The following is a 17,080-nucleotide window of genomic DNA, read 5'->3' as shown; positions in this document are numbered from 1 at the left end:
TAACATATATGCAGCACACTCTCTTCTGACTCACTTGAAAGCATTTGAGGAGCACCCCAGGAAAGGCCATTTTATTCAGCTGTAATCCCCAAATACACAAACATATTTTTAATTTATTGTATGAACAATGGGTTAGTGGTATTAAACACATATTTTGAGATGACAGTCTATGTTGTAAAATACGTGTCTTAAATAAATTTACTCTAAATCAAATATTTAAGAACAATACCTAAATGTTTATAGAGAAGATAATTATTCTAAATCAACTACAACACATACCAATTACAAACTAAGAATTCAATATACATCATTTTTCTTATTACTAGAGATGATAAATAATAACCTACATTATTACTCTTAGGTTAGTTGTGGCAAAGAGATTCCAACCTCAATATACAAAAGAGGGATATATTTCTAACTTTTTCTTTGTAGTGAAATATGATAGATAGAATCCTAGGTTTTAATTGCTTTCTATTACAACATTAAACTGAAAAAAATTCCCTTGGGTCAAAGTTTTTGTATTTGTTGCATATTCTGTGAACTGAAAAAGTTTCCATGTTAAATAGTGTGTCAGAGTTATGTGTTGTTCCTCAAATCCTTTCTCTTTCCTGACCGTTCAGTCTAGATCCAGAGTTAGGCCTCATAAAAACACACTATCTTATCTTTGCCTGTTCCAAGTCTCAGCTCACAGGTGACCAGGTCCCTTTTCACAAAACTGCTAAAGACAGATCCAAGTATCTCAACTCACCTACTACTGAGTTTTCCAGCAAGAACTGAAAGGCCTTATTGATTAATGGCTTACCATGATATAATAGGTTTGTGGTATTTGATTCTCTTCCTATGATGGTTAGGTCCGTTAATATCTCACCATTCTATACCCATGAGACCTCGTCTTGAAGGGTCAGTATTATCTTTTGATAACAATTTTGGACCACAGAAAAGTATAAGAATTAACAAAAGTAAACTTCAAAGAAGAAATAAAGGTCAAAAAGGAAGCCTAACAAATATCAATGGATGATTCTTATTAGTTAACAAAATATTTTCTATTATGATGCCTCAGAAACTATGACTAATATGTTGCTTTATCAGTGGATTTTATGATACATACTTTTTCTTGCAAGCAATTTTTCAGGATATTTTGTTGCCTGTAAAGAAAGGTTGATCATTTAGTTATTACACAGAGTCAAAAATTTATAAAACTTTTCCCAAAATTTCTAATTATAGAATCATTTTGTTGTTTCTAAGAGTTTTTCTATAGAAATTCAAAATGAAGAACACAGTATTTTTTCCAAACCCCCTATTTCACTTCCTCCTTAGACTGGCCTCTAGTTTCAGAAATGTGCTTTATTACCCAGGGGAACAGGAGTATGGCTGCTGCATAAACAATGTACCTCTCTGATCCTTATACTTCTAACACGTCTTAGCCATGCCTACATTGTGTTTCTCTGAAAATGGATATAGGATTTGCAGGAAGGGGGCAGATGAGTCCCTTGTGACTGCTAAAAGGCCTGATGGAGTAGCAAGGCATCTGACCAGAACTTTCTGAAAATCCTTTATTTGCTCGTTCAAATGCCATAGTTTCACTGTCCCCTCCCCATATTCCACAGTAGGAAGAAAATATGTGAATGATTATTCAGTAACTATGGGTTAAAATAATAAGTTTCTAGCTATATTTAATACCAATTTAGATGCATTCCTTTTCTGTGTATGACAATATTCTATCATGTGTTATAAGATTTACCATCACACACTAATGAAATAAAAACATAGTTTTCTGAATTACAAAAAAAACTCAATCATAAAAATAATAGAAAATAAATATTTATTAAAACAAGATCTAAATCTGAAGTCTGATTTATTTTCTTATTTTTTGCTGATTTGAACTATTTCTTTTCTTCTTCCTACTTTCTTAAGAAAATTGGCACTCCTTTCTAGGCCTGTACTCCACATAATCAAATTTACATTTCCCCCAAGGGATATAATTCAATTTTGAGAAACAGCCAGACTGAAAACTATATCCTATATTTTGGCAGAAAAAAAAAAAACTTCACTGGGTTCAGTTGATAATATGGGCTTCATGACAACAGTCTATCCTTTGACTAGTACCTTTTGGCAGTATGCAATTAGGATCATGAAAGCTGGTATCAGTGACACTGTTATCATTTGTCCTAATTTGTTTTTCTAGGATCTGGTTTCTTAGGTCAACCCAAGTTTTCACAGGTTTTTCTCTTAGATATTCTGCAACCTAATGCATTCAGATTCACTTTTCTGTTTTCTTCATGTTATATCATTGGCACGAAACATAACTCAAGGAGTTCTATGTATTCATCGACAGCAGTTCCCAACAGACTTTCTGCTCCAAAAGCATACACACAGAACCAAACAAAGTGCAAAGGCCTACAGGTAAAATTAGTCAGAAAACTGAAAAAGCTTCATTGATGACTATTAGAAAACAATTCTATTAACCAGATAAAGCATGGCATCAGCAGAAATGGCAGGGTATCTTCAGAAATTCATTCCTCCAAAAAAGTAACAAGTAAACTGGCAAAAGAACAATGATGAGAATTGTAGTTTCTGGTGCTCTAGAAAATTAATCAAAGGCTTGCAGCATTCCAGAGAGCACTTATTTAGGAAAAACAGTGAATCTAGGTAATAGCAGTGAGTTTTGGTGTTTTAACTTGTCTTACTTTCATCCCCTCTCTCCAGCTTCATAATATCCTTGAAAAATAATATCCTGATATCATAGCAACATAGTTTTATTTTGGTACCTGCCCAAAGTCTAGCATTATAGTTTGAACATAGTAGGTTCTCAATAAATATTTGATAAATAAATTCCTATTTAAAGTCTTTTGGATCTGTGCCTACTTCTCTCTCATCCCAAATGAAGTCTTTGCAGGCCACAGATAGCTTTTGGGAACTGGTTCTGAGTTGCTTTCTTTCAATTTTTCCTATATATTGGTGTCAAAGTTATTCATTGTGTATGCTAATTTGACCATTACACCCCCACTAAAAACCATCAGACTATTACACAATAAATAAACTACAAGTTTTACCCACAGTCTTCAGGGTAATAGATTTATGCCTTATTCATTGTGTTACTCCTTATACCTTCCCTGTAATACAAAGTTACTTATCACCTAAGTGCAATGCTTAATTATTGCAACTTTACTCCCACTGCAGTCATATTTACTTTATTTTCATTCCCTTGGTACTGAATTTTCATCTCTATTTTATAAATCTTCTGTAACATTAAACAAATGATCTGGAACAAGAAAACTAAGCAATAAGTGAGAAAAGAAATAATGGAATAGATGTGAGGCTTCCACAGCAAACTCCTATAAAACCTGGAGTTAAACCTGAACAAGAGGAATGTGACATATGTGTCTTTGCTCTTTATTTGGATCTGTGTGTATGCTCTTGGGGCAGTGGTGAAGAAGCTCCAGGTAAGTTATAGAGTTCTTCATTTTTCACTAAAGTAAGATTTTTAATGAAAGAATATCCAAAATGCTTGCTATGAAAGATTCAAGTGATTTTTGTAGTTCTACATTCTTGGATAGGAGAAGATAAAAAATGCAGTTATTACAACTATATTATGAGCCTCTTCTAACCTTTTATTTAAAGAGATAGGTATTTATATTTCCAATAAATAAAAATGTTTGTATCCAATAAATAAAATAAACAATGTTATTTTACATATGGTCTACACATGGTCATCAAGTTTTATTGCTTTGAACTAGACAAGTCAGTTTCCTTCCTTCTGCATCTTTTACAGTATTATGTATCATATGAATACTCAATAAGTCAAACAAACTGATATTTATCGGTCTTAAAATAAAAATTATTATTTCAGGAAACCTTGTCTGAACATGTCAATACCATTTGCCATCACACACCACTTATTTTACTCAATCATATTCATAGGAATTTGGGGTTTGTAAAGTTTATCCTAGACTTCATTTGGTTTGTTGATTTTTTAAAAAGATGATGGCATTGGGTGTAAAATAATACAAAGCTCACTGCCATTACTTAGATTCATGTTTTCCTCTCTCTCTTTTCTTGAGTTGAGGAAAACAGATATAAACATCAACAAAATAGGTGGTCACTAAGGTTTGAAGAATGAAAAGTCCCTGGGCTTAACAACTATCTCTTGTAAGTGCCATAATTTCCACTACTAGAGATTTTTTTTTTTTTTTTTTTTTTTTTTTATTAAACTGCAAAATAGCCTTTGGAGTGGGGGAATAACTGATTAAGTCATTTATACTATGAACTATTTTACCAGTCTTAGACAGCCAGTAATCTCAAAAAGCATAAGAAATGGTAGCTGTTTCAAAGAAGAGAAAAGGAAACAAATAAAGCCAGATCATGAGAAGCTACCAAAAGAAGGCTATGATGTGGATACACTTGAAAATGGCATGGAGGTCCTGACTATAGGTGGATTATAGGTAAGGAAAAGGAGAAAGGAAAGGACAATGATTCACTTTGTCTACAACTTAAGTTTAGTATTAAAAGTCTGCAAAAGACTAAGTTTCACTAAATCCAAGTAGAACTATAGAAATGGAGGATTCCATGGAATAATTTGCTTATGAGCAGCACTCTTATATAATTATTAAAATTATTTATGATTACATATAATTCCTTAGGTACTTACATATTTGTGTAAACAGGAGAAGAAAATATACCCGGGTCTGTAGCATGAGTCTGAGGTCCTATTTATCAGAAAAATAAAATTACATAGTTTGCATCCATCCTCAGCAATTTGTTAAATGGTAATCCTCCAGTAGGTATTTATTCTCCGTTATCACTGCCTTGTTTACAGGTTTTCAGGGACTCTCCACAGTGAAGTCCAAAGTCCTTAGCAAGGACCTGTACTGTAAAATCTGATGTCCTTATCTACCTCTTCAGTGTCTTCTCTGACTAGTCTTTCATACTTAAGCTATGGTCCAGAGACAGAATATTTTGCAGTTCCCTCAATATATCATGTTTCTCATGCCTCTGTGGACTGTGGTTTTGCAGTTTCTTTTGTCTAGAACACCCTGTGCTGTATTTTAACTTCTCATCTTTTAGGGCTCATTCAGCTTATGTTAACTCCTGACAGCCTTCCTTGATACCTACCTGAATAAATACCCTTCCCAGTGCTCTCAAAACACTCTAAACATGTTTATATTATAAAACTCATCATGCCTACACAGTAATTATGTTTACTCTTGTGTACACCTGATTATGACTTCCCACATATATCCTCAGTACTTAACATGTTTTGGTGTGTGATCAATTTTAGAAAGAAAGGAACTGACAATCCCAGCACTTTGGGAGGCCCAGGAGGGCGGATCATGAGGTCAGGAGATCAAGACCATTCTGGCCAACATGGTGAAACCCCGTCTCTACTAAAAATACAAAAAAAATTAGCCGAGCATGGCAGCGTGCGCCTGTAGTCCCGGCTGATGGGAAGGCTGAGGCAAGAGAATGGTGTGAACCTGGGAGGCAGAGCCCATATCTGAAAATTAAATGTGAAAACAACACTATTTTTAATACAAAAAATCTCTTCTGTGGTTTCCCACAATATGCTAAATACGTATCTTTAATTTTGCCTAGAATTCAGTATAGAGTATTAAAGCCATACTGTTAAAATAGCTAAACTTTCAGAGAGATAGGAGAACTTTCTGAAGGTAAAACAAATGGGAGAACACAAATCTATAGTGGTAAACAAATGCTGAAGCTGATACCTGCCCTAGGGACAGTGGCCACATCTGGAAATTTAGTGTCTGGTCAGAGCATTTAAAACATGACATTGGGTCCCCCAAAAGATGGGGAATTAAAACTAAGAGCTCCTAAAAATATACAGATGCTCCTTGACTTACGTTGGGGTTGATATCACAATAAACCCATCATAAGTTGAAAATAAGTTGGAAATGCATGTAGTAGACCTAACCTGCTGAACATAATAGCTTTGCTTAGCCTACTTTAAATTTGGTCTGAACACTTACATTAGCTTACAGTTGGGCAAAATCAGCTAACACAAAGCCTACTTTATAATAAAGTGTTGAATATCTTATATAATTTATTGAATGCTATACTGAAAGTGAAAAACAGAATGGTTGTATAGGTACTTAAAATACAGTGTCTATTGAATGTTTATCGCTTTTACACAATCCTAAAGTTGAAAAATCGTAAGTCCAACCACTGTAAGTGGTGAGGTCATCCATTTAGGATCCCAATGAGCTACGTCTTCAATTAGTCATCTACAAAAAAAAAAAAAAAAAATCATGCCACAGAGGAAGCAGACAAATTACGTATTGGCTTTTGGCTGTGGGTGGAGAAGGAGGAGGAGAAGATAAAAGCATTTGCTAAGAATTTATAATCACAGATTATGTTCTCTATGACCTTGAGTTTCAAATCCACAGAAACTGTATTGTCCCTAAAACTCAATGTGAGAATTTAATTTAAGATGAATCAGTGTTCACAGCTCTTACAGATAACTGGCAGCAGCATACGTAGATTTCTTTTAGAGAATTATAGTCTATCCAAATATTATTGAATCCCCAACAATAAATTTCTGTCAAAACTGAGCTCATATATAACAATAACAACCTCCCACTCCCCACAGAAATATAAAAAAAGAAAAACAAGAAACCATGGCTTTTAACAGAAACAAAAACAATATATTAAAATTAGAACCCAAAGATTTCAAATATTTGAATTAGCAGATATAAAATATAAAATAAGAGGACTTCATATGTTTAAATATATAAAGAAGGGATTTGAAAGGGTAAGAATAGAAAAACAGCCTATAAGAAGTCCAGCCAAATTTAAAAATAACTATTTAGAAATTGTATTATATATATAATATACCATAGTTCAATCAATTTTACGAAGCAATTATTTTATGAAATAATAAATTACATAGAAAAACTAAATAAAGAGAGAATTAGTGAACTGGAGAACATATTTGAAGAAATTAACAGAAATGCAGTGAAAGAAATGGAAAATACAGTTGTTAAAGTACATGAGACAAGAAGGTAGTCTAATACTCAGAAGAAGATAGTAACGAAAATGAAGAGAGGCAATATAGATAGAGAAAATGGCTGAAACTTGTACAGAACTGCTCCTAATAATAATACTAAAGAAAAAACAAAGAAAACATCTTAAAAACAGCCTGAGGTGGGGGACAGAAGAATCACTTACACAGGAATGAATAAAAAGTAAAAGAATTACACAGAACAATTTTTTTTTTTTTTTTTTTTTTGAGATAGAGTGTCGCTCTGTCACCCAGGCTGGAGTGCAGTGGCACATTCTTGGCTCACTGCAACCTCTGCCTCCCAGGTTCAAGTTATTCTTGTGCCTCAGCCTAAAAATCTGTTATATTTAAACTGCTAAGAAAAAAATATAACCATCCCCTGAAACTTACTCATACCATTGGACATAATGATATTCTAATACGAGGATAAAGACAATTTTATCAAATAAAATCTGAGAATTTACTCCCAAAATACATTCACTAAAGACCTTTCTAAAGAATGCAGTACTTTAGGACAAATGGCAATAATCCCAAGAAGTATTAAATGCAAGAAGGAATGAGTGGAGAACAAAATAAGCTGGTAAACAGGTGGGCAGATATAAATAAAATCTGTATAAAAGAGTAATAAGAAAGTAATTTGACTGATAAAACCTTTAAAATGTCAAAATTTAAACTATTGCACAATAATAAATATGATACAAAGTGATGATTAGAAGTAAATTATCCAACTTTAACTTTTATTTTAAACATACTTCAACAGAACTAGAAGACTAAATTTACAGTGTTCAACACAAAGAAATAACAAATGTTTGAGTGAAAGATCTCCCAATTAACCAGACTTATCACTATATATTGTATGCTTATATCAAAATACTTATGTACCCCAGAAATATGTCTGACTTTTACGTATCCATAAAAATTTAAACAAAATGTTAGGGTAATTGCCAAAAGAAATATACATATTTTATGCAATTTGTAAAACAGAAAAAAAACCTAGATGAAAACTAAATTTAGCACTCTAAGAGAATGCAATAAAGAATAAATAAAAATATATTAAAAAGTAGAACAAAGAGAACCACAAATAAGGCAGTAAAAAACTTCCAAAGATTTGTAATTTACATAAATACAAACTGATTGGGTTCAGTTAAAATTCAGAAATGCTAAGACAATAAAAATAAAGCAAAATCCAGCTGTAGATTGTCTACAAGAGGCATCTAAACAAATAAAGACACTAAGATTAGGAACTGACGTCTCTATATTAATAATAGACACATTTAATTTAAGCCAAAAACATAACTTATGGTAAAGGTCACTGCATGATGATAGGAATATTCAATTCACCTGGAAGATATGATGGTTCTAAAATTTGGATATGTCTAATCACTAGATCAAAAATATTTTTTAAAATGGTCAGAGCTACATTAATGAGTTTTCAAACCCACTCTCATTATTTTCAATAATTTTAGAATAAGGAGTAAAAAATAAGTATATATGTGTATTTGAATATATAATAAGCTACATATTTGAAATACACAATTCACTATCTTGATTGAATGGACATATTTAGAACATTACATCCCAAATTGAACAATATTTATTGTTTTCAACCACACAGAACCTATTAAATATTAATCATGTTTGCTAAGCCATAAAGCATGCTCTAGATTCCTCTTTATGGTTGGTATCATAAAGATCATACTCTCAGTCTACAATGCAATTAAATTATAAATGACCACCAACAAAAATAAAGTAAATTTAGAGTAACTAACCCAGGAGTACAAAATTTAATAACTAACTCATGAGTACAAACTAATAAACAAAATTGGATATTAAACATGATTTAGAAAAAAATGAAGTATCATAAGGCAAGTTTTTTGATACATTTTATATTTTCATAGTTACATATCACCAATTAAGTTTCATATACTGTTCTAAAAAGTTTAAAATATAAACTCATTGAATTCCCATAACAATCATATGTATTACTACTATTATACTTATTTTATAGTTGGAAAATCTAAAGAACAGAGACATTAAATAACTTGGTCAAACTAACATGCATTTTAAGTACTAGAGTGTGGATTAAACCTATCTACCTGAGTATATTCTCTTAGTGACTATGCCACACTGCCTTTCAATAATCTCATCTAAATAAATACGATATATTATAACTTTACGCAAGTATATCTGAAAATGTATATGAATTAAATACATTTAGAAAAGAAGTTACTTGCTGAAAACACTCAAAAAGAAGAAAAATAATTTTGAATCACTAAAGTAATTGAATTCATAATTTAGCTTTTTCTCACTAAAAGAACAAAGACTAGGTTATGTATTTTAACAGTGACTTCTACCAAACATTCAAGAATACATAATTTCAACTTTGTAAACGTTTATAAAACAGTAAAAGTAGGCAACATAATTAACTCATGGAGCTAGTATAATCTTGACACGAAAACCGTATCAGGATACTATGAGAAAGGAAAATTACAACCCAACCTCTCTCAAGAACCTAGATGCTAAAATCCTAAACAAATTACTAGTAAATTTAATCTACACATGTATAAGAAGAAAAACACATGATAGATAAAACTGATTTAATCAAGGGTGTGTGGCTGTTTTAACAATAAAATATGATAGCTTTAACAGACACATAAAATATATTTTAAAAAGTCAAAATTCACCACTAATAAGAAATTTTTGCATATTAGAAGTAGAGAGATATTTTCTTAGCCTAATATTATTATCTACCAAAAGATCAAGTACATATCATACTTAATAAGAAATTATTTAAACTTTTTTTTTTACTAAGAAAGAAGATAAGGAGCCCACTTTTACCACTTTATTAATCATTGCACCTCAGGTCTTAGGAAAGGGAAGAGTGCAAAGAAAACTACAATTATAAGAATTGCAAAGGAAGTAACTAAATTTTATTATTTGCAGAAGATATCATTTGATTTTTTTGAAAAAACACAGTTATTTCTGTGTTATGGGGACAGGATTAATATATTAGTAAATATTAAACCCTCTGCTGAGAAATAAAAGAGGGTTTCTCTAACCCAACCTCCTCCAGCTGTACTTTACAGCACTCTGTTATTTTCAGGGAGGAGGTTATGGTCATCCTCGGAAGCAAAACTGATGGAAAATTTATAGCCACGCCTATTCATTATGTATTATCTCTGGCTGATTTCCTTAGGATAGAGTGAGTAGCTGCGACAGAGACCATATGCCTGGCCAACATGTGGATTAGAATCTTGCATCCCGGCCAGGCACGGTGGCTCACGCCTGTAATCACAGTACTTTGGGAGGCTGAGGTGAGCAGATCACCTGAGGTGAGGAGTCTAAGACCAGCCTGACCAACATAGCGAAACCTGGTCTCTACTAAAAATACAAAAATTAGTTGGGTATGGTGGTGGGTACATGTAATCCCAACTACTCGGGTGGCTGAGTCAGGAGAGTCATTTGAACACGGGAGGCGGAGGTTGCGGTGAGCCGAGATTGCACCACTGCACTCCAGCCTGGGCAACAGAGTGAGACTCCGTCTCAAAATAATAATAATAATAATAATAATAATAATAATAATAATAATAATAATAAAAATCTTGCATCCCTCAGATAGAAAATAGACTTATTTTGTATATTCATAACACATTTAAAAATGTCATATATCATATCACATATTTAGCTATAAAGAAAATTTAACATCAATGAAAAGAGATTTAAAGCCTGTTTTTTGATACTAATTCAAATAAATTAAAAATAAATAATAGAAATGTTATCAAAATTAGCAATGTCAACAGAGATTTTTTTGATATCAATTCAAATGAATTAAAAATAAATAATAAGAATGTTATCAAAATTAGAAATGAAAGCAATATTCACCCAGGTAACTGTTACACTGAAAGGGATTCTAAGAGGGAAAATTAAAAATTACATATAAACCAATGAAAAGCAGGACAACTGACATCAAAATGTACAGTGTTGAGTTGTACATTCATAGTAAAATATAGAGTATGAAAGCTATTATTATTATTATATAATTTCTATTTTTTCTTATTTTATTTAATTTTTGAGATTGTGTCTCACTCTGTCACCCAGGCTGGAGTGCCCTGGCATGATCGTGGCTCACTGCAACCTCTGCCTCCCAGGTCAAGTCATTATTCCACCTCAGCTTTCCAAGTAGCTGGGATCACAGATGTGTGCCAACATGCCTGGCTAAGTTTTTGTATTTTTGGTAGAGACAGGGTACCACCATTTTGCCCAGGCTGGTTTCAAACTGCTGAGCTCAAGCAATGAACCTGTCTCGGCCTCCCAGAGTGCTGGGTTTACAGGCATGAACCACTGCACCCAGCACAATGTAATTTTTAAATAAAACAAAAACCCAGTCAGGTGAGGTGGCTCATGCCTGCAATCCCAACACTTTAGGAGGCAGAGGTGGGTGGATCACCTGAGGTCAGGAATTCGACACTAGCCTGGCCAACATGGAGAAACTCCATCTCTGCTAAAAATACAGAAGTTAGTGGAGTATAGTGGCACAATCTGTAATCCCTGCTACTCGGGAGGCTGAGGCAGGAGAATCTCTTGAACCCAGGAGGCAGAGGTTGCAGCGAGCCGAGATTGCACCACTGTACTCCAGCCTGGGTGAGAGAATGAGGCTCCATGAAAAAAAAAAAAAGAAACACAATTTTGGAAGATAGAGTTAACAGATGGTCTGGGAGTGTTCTATCCTTAACTCTGTGGAAGTTTAGATAACTGATTTTTCATTTTTGCACAAGCTAGGACCATGCAATTTATGCTTTGAAATTTAAGATCCCAAATTTCCCTGGAGAACTTCAGAGTAAGCTTTGTTTACTAATAGTTTTCACTCAGATTAATCAAATATACAACATGGGTTGGCTGTGTAACCAGAGGGGCATAAAAACACCCTACTAAGAATTAGTACATTGAGAGCTTTCCAGAAAACAATTTTTTCTTTTTCATATAGATCCACAAATGAAATGTGTCCATGTGTGAATAAGGGTTCTGAGGAGGTTGTGCCTGTATGATTCTTGGGCCCTTAATGCTTGCTTGTCCTCTCTTTCTCTAGTCACACAATATCTTTTGCTATATAGTTTATGTTGGTATGCTCAATATAGTCTTGTGAGTCCTTTCAAATACCCAAATTTGTGCAATCTTTTCAAGAGTGTATTCATTCAAAGAAATGTTAAAAGAACGAGAACATAATTTAAAAGGACTAAAATAGACATTAAAATTTAAAAAAAGAAACCCAAGCAAATAGTGAATTAAAAATCTGAACTTCTGAAAATGTTAAGGAAGAAGAAACTGCTTTTGAAACTGCTAATAAGGGAAATAAGAGAGAAAAGACTAGTGTTAGATAATGTAAACACAAAATTAGGAGAAATTAGAATTACTGAAATAATAACTACATGCATCTCTAGGCCAATGAGTGTAATTCATAATTTCCTAGCAAAATACAATCTAACAAAATTGGCTAAGGAAAGATGGCAAGCTTGAAAGGGTAATCACCATAAAAATGCAAAGGAGAAACAGTTAATAGGATGCAAATATTAACTGCTACATTTTACATAAACTTTAAAGAACAGATGATTAAATGTTACGTTGAACATTCTGGGGAATAAAATGGTGGAAATTTTCTCATTCTCTTTACAAAACTAGTACAACTTTATTTTCAGACAAGAAAAAGAATGATAAAGAAGAGATCAAGCCTACTTATAAATAAAAACATCTTAAATGAGACAACTGCAGAAAAATTTGAACCATGTAGTTAAAAAATACATATATAATATCTCCTTCAGTAGTTAAAAATCCTGCTTGATGGTTTGTAGTCATAATAGAATAACTGACACTTGACCAGCCTTCTTACCATAATCAATCAGAAAATTAGACTATATGAATAATCTTTTTACATGTGGAGAACAGGAATCACAATAATGTACTCTCTGCACAAAGGGATAAAGATAAAGTGAAGTTTTAAATTACCACATATTATTAACTAAAGACACTTTCCAAGCAATAATATACTTTGGTGGCTTAACTAATTTGAGGAGTTAGAAATTATACAGAGATTTAAAAAAGCTAAGACAGCTACAAACTATGGAGAACAATACCAGGAAAATATGGCATTATATTCAGGAAGAAGTCCATGCTTCTAAAATGGCACCCTGTTGAGATTTTAGCTCTACATTAAGTTGCACAATCTACTATGATACCCAGGCAAACGACAACTTCTTGTAGAAAAAAATATTACTGCGGAGGTGTGAAAAGAATAAGTCTCAATTTCACACAAGACTGGAAAATATTTCCTAACTGACTAGTAAGAGAGGAGGGACTTGGTAGAATGTCTAGCACATCTTATAGAGACCCCAGAAAATTCATCTCCATTTAGGAGAACTGAAGGATCCATAAAGTAAAATTGACATTATACGTCCCATAACAACATTTAAACATAAGCCTTAAAAAATCATGATCATACATAAACCTGTTAAAACAAAATTCTCCAATTTTTGAAAGCAGACAAAACTCGACAATAGCATAGAAATAAAACTGTCTGATATGCAATAAAATATGTCAGCCATGGACAGAAACAAGAAAAGAAGAGACATAACTAGGAAAAATATTAGTCAACAGAAATAGATTGAGAAATAGCAGAGATGACAGAATTAACAGGATAGACCTTAGAAACATTTAATGAGGGGGAGAGATGTTAAGATATAAAAAGGGCCAATAGAACTTGTGAAATAACTCATTATCTGAGATTAAAAACTTACTGGTGTGATTTGACACTACAGACAAATAAAATAATCTCAAAGACATATAGAATTAGAAACTATACAAACTGAAGCATGTGTATTTTTAAAAGATTTATAAGTAGTTAAGAGAGTCTCAGTAACCTGCAGGAAAGTATCAGGAGATCTAATATATGTTAAAATTGGGGTCCCAGACTACAAAGTGAAAGAATAAATTATAAAATCAGCTACAGAAAAGCATCTAGTCACTTACAAAGAAAACCTCATTAGAATAACAGCAGATTTCTCAGCAGAAACCTCACAGGCCAGAAGAGAATGACATAAAATATTCAAAGTTTTGAAAGAAAAAAAAATATATATATATACACACACACACATATATATATAGTGTGTACATGTATATATAATATAGAAATTCTGCTGGCCAAAAATTCTATATTTAACAAGATGAAGCTTCACAAACTAAGGAGAAATAAAGTTTTTCCCAAACAAGCAAATACCAATGGAATTCATCACCACTAAACTGGTCCTATAAGAAATGCTCTGGGCCTGGCATGTTGGATCATGCTTGTAATCCCAGCACTTTGGGAGGTTGAGGCAGATGGATTGCTTTGAGGCCAGGAGTTTGAGAATAGCCTGTGCAACATGACAAAAGCCCATCTGTACACCAAAAAAATACAAAAACTCGCTAGTGTGGTGGCATGTGTCTGTAGTCTCAGATATTTGGGAAGCTGAGGTGGGACGATGGCTTGAGTCAAGGATGTGGAGATTACAGTGAGCTGAGATCATGCCACTGCACTCCAGCCTGGGTGACAGAGCTGGATCTGAAAAAGAAAAGGAAAAAAACAAAAACAAAAGAAAAGGAAAAGAAAAAGAGAAGAGAAGAGGAGAGGAGAGGAGGGAAGGGGAGGGGAGAGGAGGAGAGGAGAGGGGAGGGGAAGGGAGAGGAGAGGAGGGGAGAAAAGAAAAGCTCAAAAAAATTTGAAACTCAAGTGATATTCATCATTATAAAAACACACAAAAGTACAAACTCACTGATATGGTTTGGATGTTTTATCCCTTCAAGTATCAGTTTGAAATGTAATCCCCCAGTGTTGAAGGTGAGGCCTGGTGACAGATCCCTCATGAATGACTCGGTGCCCTCCTTACAGCAGTAATGAATGAGTTCTTGTGCTGAGTTCACATGAGAATTGGCTGTTTAAAAGAGTTTGGCACCCACCCACTGCTGCTTTCTTACCAAGTGATATGCCTGCTCCCCCACTTCACCTTCTGCCATGAGTGGAAGCTTTCTGAAGCTCTCATCAGAAGCAATGCCTTAGCAAAGAGCTTGACCACATTGTGTCCATGCCCTGGGCATTTGTGGAAGATTGAACTTAAAGAGTGATGTCTTAGAGTATTTGGCAGAACAAATTTCTAAGCAGCAAAGCATTCAAGAAATGATGTGGCTACTTCTGACAACCTATAATCAGATATTGGGGCAAAGAAATGACTTAAAGGTGGAACTTACATTTAAAAAAGAAGCAAAGTGTAAAAATTTGTAAAGTTCACAAACGGTCTTTGTGATAGAAAAGGAAAGGGTGTTTTCAAGACAGAAATACAAGCAGGTTGTGGACCAATCACTTACTAGAGAGATTAGCATGACTAAAAGGGGGCCAAGTGTTAACAACCAAGACAGTGGAAAAAAGCCCTTGAAGGTGTTTCAGAAATCTTTGGGAAAGACCCTCCCATCACAGGCCCAGAGGCCTAGGAGGAAAGAATGGTTTTAGGGGCCAGACCCAGGAACCTGCTCCTCTGCTCACCCTCAGGCCACTGCTGCTCACATCCTGGCCACTCCAGCTCCAGCCTCAGCTCAAAGGCCCCAGGTACAGTTTGGGATGCCACTGTGGACATTGCAAGACATAAGCCTTGTCAGGTTCTATGTGCTGTTTAGTCTATAGGCTTACAGAATACAAGAGTGAAGGGGGTTTGGCAGCTGCACACAGATTTCAGAGTATGTATGAGAAAGGCAGGGTGCCCAGGTAGAAGCCTGCTGCAGGACTGAAGCCCCTGCAGAGAGATTCTAGTAGGGCAGTGCCAAGGGGAAATGTGGGATTGAAGCACTCACACTGAGTCCTCACTGGGCACTACCTAGTGGAACTGTGGGAATAGAACCACTGTGCTCCAGATCCCAGCATGGTACAGCCACCAACAGCTTGACGCCTCAGCATGGAAAAGCAGCAGGCATTAGACTCAAATCAGTGACAGAAGCCATGGGGGCTCCACCCTGAAAAGCCACAGTAGTGGGGATGATTAATGCCTTGGGAGCACACCCCCTTTTTTTAGTTTCCCCAGGATGAGAGAGAAGGAATCAAGGGAGATTATTTTGGAGCTTTGAGATTTAATGTTGGCACTGCTAGGTTTTAGATTTGCATGGGGCACGTCACCCCTTTATTCTGGTTGTTTTCTCCCTCTTGGAATGGAAATGTCTACCCGATGCCTGTACCACCGTAGTATCTTGGGAGTAAAAACATGTTTTTGATCTCACAAGCTCATAAGTGAAGGCAATATACCTTAAGTCTCAAATTAAATTTTGGACCTTGGACTTTTTATTGAATTAATGCTGGAATAAGTTAAGATTTGGGGGGACTACTGGGAAGGGGTGATTATATTTTGCAATATAAAACATACATGAGATTTGGTGGCCAGTGGCAGAATGATATGGTTTGGATGTTTTGTCCCCTCAATATTTCATGTTGAAGTATAATCCCTGATATTGGAGGTGGAGCCTAATGGGAGGTGTTTTGGTCATGGGAATGGATTCCTCATAAATGACTTTGTGCCCGTTTCATGATAAACAGTGAGTTCTCACTCTGAGTTCTGATTAAAAGTGTGGCACCCACCCACTGCTGCTTTCTCACCATGTGATAAGCCTGCTTCCCCTTCACCTTCTGCCATGAATGGAAGCTTCCTTAGGCCCTCAGCAGAAGAAATTCTGCTGCCATGCACGTATAGCCTGTCGGGAGCCAAATCAGGAATGCAATGTCATTCACAACAGCCATAAAATGAATGAAATACTGAAGAAATACCACTAACCAGGGAGGTGCAAGATCTCTTCACTGAGAATTACAAAACACTGCTCAAAGAAACCAGAGATGACACAAACAAATAGAAAAAGATACTATGCTCATAGATAGGAAGAATTAATATTGTTAAAATGACCATGCTGCCCAAAGCAATTTACAAATTCAATGCCATTCCTATCAAACTACCAATGGCATTCTTCACAGAACAAGAAAACATTATTTTAAAATTTATATGG

The 17,080-nt window shown here is 34.6% G+C and overlaps 1 protein-coding gene across 1 annotated transcript in view; it reads right to left on the bottom strand.

Annotated features, from left to right (window-relative positions):
* Positions 1-17,080, bottom strand: part of FSIP2 (fibrous sheath interacting protein 2) — a 97,096-nt gene that overhangs the window by 45,619 nt on the left and 34,397 nt on the right. Inside the window, exons 14-15 of the mRNA XM_023212464.1 lie at positions 4,649-4,706; positions 1,109-1,145 (exon numbers count right to left, since the gene is read on the bottom strand). Of these exons, the coding sequence (XP_023068232.1) occupies positions 1,109-1,145; positions 4,649-4,706 (95 nt within the window). The remainder of the gene's footprint in view (positions 1-1,108; positions 1,146-4,648; positions 4,707-17,080) is intronic.

Source organism: Piliocolobus tephrosceles, chromosome 11 (genome assembly GCF_002776525.5).
Source record: "Piliocolobus tephrosceles isolate RC106 chromosome 11, ASM277652v3, whole genome shotgun sequence".
NCBI classification, from domain to species: Eukaryota; Metazoa; Chordata; class Mammalia; order Primates; family Cercopithecidae; genus Piliocolobus; species Piliocolobus tephrosceles.
The sequence above is the reverse complement of the archived record's forward strand: the minus strand, read 5'-3'. Positions and strand labels throughout refer to the sequence as shown.